Source organism: Musca autumnalis, unplaced genomic scaffold (assembly GCF_047663935.1).
Source record: "Musca autumnalis isolate F117 unplaced genomic scaffold, ASM4766393v1 scaffold_2, whole genome shotgun sequence".
Taxonomy (NCBI): Eukaryota; Metazoa; Arthropoda; class Insecta; order Diptera; family Muscidae; genus Musca; species Musca autumnalis.
The window spans coordinates 120,294,598-120,298,530 of NW_027411755.1; the positions used below are offsets into that span (position 1 = coordinate 120,294,598).

General features: G+C 38.6%; 1 protein-coding gene across 1 annotated transcript; it reads right to left on the reverse strand.

Annotated features, from left to right (window-relative positions):
• Positions 1-1,152: 1,152 nt before the first annotated feature.
• Positions 1,153-3,662, reverse strand: LOC141393060 (uncharacterized). The gene is made up of 4 exons (XM_073966012.1): positions 3,571-3,662; positions 3,269-3,468; positions 2,275-3,208; positions 1,153-2,215 (listed from the first exon to the last, which is right to left on the reverse strand). Exon 3 carries the CDS (start codon positions 3,072-3,074, stop codon positions 2,442-2,444), a length of 633 nt encoding a protein of 210 aa, XP_073822113.1. The 5' UTR covers positions 3,075-3,208; positions 3,269-3,468; positions 3,571-3,662; the 3' UTR covers positions 1,153-2,215; positions 2,275-2,441.
• Between the last annotated feature and the right edge of the window lie 271 nt (positions 3,663-3,933).

A 3,933-nucleotide genomic window follows, 5' to 3' on the forward strand; every position in this document is an offset into this window, starting at 1 on the left:
GTGAGTTCAATGAAATAATTTCATGAAAGTAAGTGCTCGGCACATACGGTGCGTTGAGTGCAGCGTCACAACAACCACATGAAAACTTCAAGAAAAAACTTGGCATCACTTAGTTTTTTTTTTCATTTGGTTGTTGTTTTTAACGCCCTTTAGGCGTTCTTACATGTATTTGCTAAAAAAAACACAAAAACCAAAAGGTTTCCTACAGCGCATGGTAGAACAAATATAAGGTAAAGTTAATACTACAACAAATACAACTCGAACAACAACCACCATGATACAATGATACAAGGTAACCTCACGCTCACAGCTCACAGAGTTGTATTCGCTTTGCCGTCCCTTCATTGGCAAAATGATTTTGACAAACTTTGTATGTATGTATATGTTAAAACACACAAATGTCAGGTTTATTTATATTTCCAATTCCAAACAAATTTAATTTCAAATTTTTTAAACTTAAATTTTCAGACAATTTGGAGTCGATTTTGCACTGTCTGTCCGTCCGTCTAAAGGATAACTCTCGAACGGATCAACTGATGTAGTTCAAAAATTGGTCCCCGTCATATTTTTCAAAAATGTAATCAATTTGGAGAAAGAGGGAGTCCACTTCTTCCGATACCTGCCCCATAAAAGTTCACAGATTTTCGCTAAAATGGTGCGTATGATAACTCACGAGAGGAATTACTGACTTTGTCTAAAAAATATTCGTCATTTTTTCCAGACATATGTAGATCCAGTCCTTCGAGTGCCTCCACACAAAAATTTCGTTTAAGGACTGTTGGGGAATCGTTTTTAAATTCCTTGGCAGCTGGGCTATACTGTGAAATTATGTGTTTCGTGATTAAGTGCAAGCTTCTAGACATATTTGTCCAAAAGCTTTCAAGATATTACAGTGCCCAGTATAAATGGCTGGTGGTCACAACAATTGAAAGAGTGAGAGACATTGGTCCAACTTTTGCACATCGGAATATTCCTTTCAAATCTCAAAAAATGCAACGGAGACAAACTAAAATGTTTGTTTGGCAGGACAACTGTCGAAATGTCTCCCCCAAATTAGATAGTCATGATTACGAGGACTACACAATCATGACTACAACATTTTATATGTATTTTTCCCCATGATATATATATATATATATATACTGTAAGCGATACGGCTGCATAACTTATATTTATATACTCTTTTATATTATAATAAATCATACATTTTGTAAATGTAAAAGGACACAATGTTCTCACAAAGTTAAAAGGATTTCAAAAGTGGACATCTTCTGGGGGCAGCTGTGGTATTCTTCATTCTGGCTTTAAAGGCCTTTTGTAGCATTATAGGCAGTAGCTTTGGTGGGTTACCCAATTCAACGTTGTTTTCCTTGACGATAGCTTGGCAATGGTACGCTTGTCAGCACCACGTCGTCAGAGAACCTCAGCATTAGGAATCAACAAATCCCACGGCAGCGAGAAAAGAGTTTCGCCCAGCAGCTGCTAACGCACCAACAAACCTATACTGCTACAAAAATATCAGAATTCAACGTGATGAGTTGACAAACATTGGACAATGGATTCGACAGAAGAGCTTCTTGCGTGGGTCACGCAGCAACTCGCTGTTTTCTTTAGATTTAAGAAGGCGAATGCAGATTCGGTCCAGATGAGGAAACGGCATCATAGGCACCATGGGTCAATTTCCACTCACTAATCTTGTCAACACTCATAGCTTTTTGCATCGAATTTACAAGTCCTTTTTCGGTTAAACGGTTAACCTGGATATTTTTTCCACATTGTAATTCTCCTCGGATGTATTGGGATCATCTATGACAATACCCTCTAAACCGGAGTTTTGACGTGAATGGCGTAGTGACGAAGAGGATGTTTGCGATCCTGCTGTATTATTTGCCTGTTGGCCGCCACCATTTTTGGCAACCACACAATTAATTTCCATTTTTATTCCACCACCGATATCAATGTATCCATTGCCAATATGTGAGTCTTATAAATGACATTTGTGGCCGACAAGGTATACTTGGACAACATATGTATTTGTTAGACTCTCAAATACAATACAAATCACAGTCATAGTTGATATAAAGCTCTGTTACAAAGTTTGTCCAAAGCCAATTCCGACAATTTTTTGAGGTAAATGGCCTCTCATTGATTCAAACATGAGGAAACAGACTTGTAAATCAGCTGCAAATATGGTCAAACGTTCCGAGTTCATGAACTGTAAAGAAAAATGTCACATTAATAAAGAAAATTGTAACTGATAAGCTATAAACCTACCGCAAATAGGTTGCGACATAAATCATACTTGACTAATTGCAATAATGAGTCATATTTCATATTTCATTTGTCGGCTACCACTTGAAAGGCAACAACGGTCAGCAGACTCAAACCCATATGCATCATGGTATCGATGTTTTGTTTGTCCAAGGGATTGCAAAGCAATATCAAGAAACGAAACAGTTCTTGAATGCAGGGCAAACCGTATAGTACCAATGGTGCCATACCTTCATCTTGAGTGGTGTTTGTGGGTGGTGAAGCTGGTTCCACCGATATCGAAGGAGCATTTGTCTCTGCGTTCGTTGTTGGAGTGGTTTCCTGGACCTCGCTATCCACAACACTAGCCGTGTTGGGGTTTGGGTTATTTTACCCTGCAAATCAACAATATTACCAGCTGGTGTTGTAGCCAGTGGTGGTGCTTTCAATTGATGCAAGTGGCCCGGTGTTGCTGAATTTTGTTGCTGCACCTCATCACCTGGAGCTGATTGTGTGGAAATTTTCCTTTGTTCTTCCACACCGACATTGGATAAATCGGATCCTTTATAACTTTGGCTGCGTACTAAATTTTCTTGACTAACCGCCATCTTGGAAGAGCGTTTTTGTTGCATGCCCGATTCAGTGCGATCATCTGCAAACTGTAGCAAACGCATAAACAACAAAAGCACCATATCTTTTAATGCCTGTTCGGCGGAGCGGCTCAGTAATTCATTGAGGCGAGGTTCGAAGCATACTTTAAAACAACTCAACATTACTTCACACACCGACTCATTGGTGAGCATGGAACCCTCGGGGCTGCGCATTAAGGTATGTAAGACTTCTTCAACACGAAACAAGGTAACAACATCTAAAGATTGGTCAGTGCCAATGAAATGGGCGTGAGTAACAGCATCGGCAATATTTTCGATGGTCACATCCAAATTTGGACAGGTGGGATCTGCAAGAATGTTCATTGGTATTAAGGTTGTTTGAAGAAGAGGTATTTTTTTATGATTACCTATCAAACCATAAGATAAAAAATGTGTTTATGGCTGACAATGCCAATTTGGTCACAGCTCCCGTGGTCTCTTCGGTACGTATAATCTCCAAAAATGGTGCCAGGAACACATTTGGATCTAATAATCTCAAATCTTCAATGCGATTGAGAACTTGTTTCAGATCCATAAACAATTTCATCAAACCATCTTTTTCCTCATACTAAAAGAAAAACAAAATAGCATCATTATTAACAATCACACTCACTCATATACAAAAACAAACAATAGTCATCATATACTATTTACAAACAACAATACACACGCATAACATTTGCAGAATCCATCCATATATCCGGGCCTGTAACAAAAGGCACACATTCTGAATATAAACTCATTCATTTTCGCTGCAACCCAATGACTTACTGGCCAAGTGGTACCACGCTTATTACAACGCCTCAATTGGTAGATATTTTGTCATCAGGGCGAATGGGTGCCCTTGCTGACCATCATTCATGATTTGCCATTATTTTCCAGTGGTCTTGCGTTGGCTAAACTGCAATAACACGAATAACAATAAAAAAACATTGAAGTTATATCAATCAAAATTTATCTCTGCCTTTTCACAGTTATTTTGCGGTTTTCACTGAATTTCCATATATCCACATAGACCGCGTTGTCTGCTTAA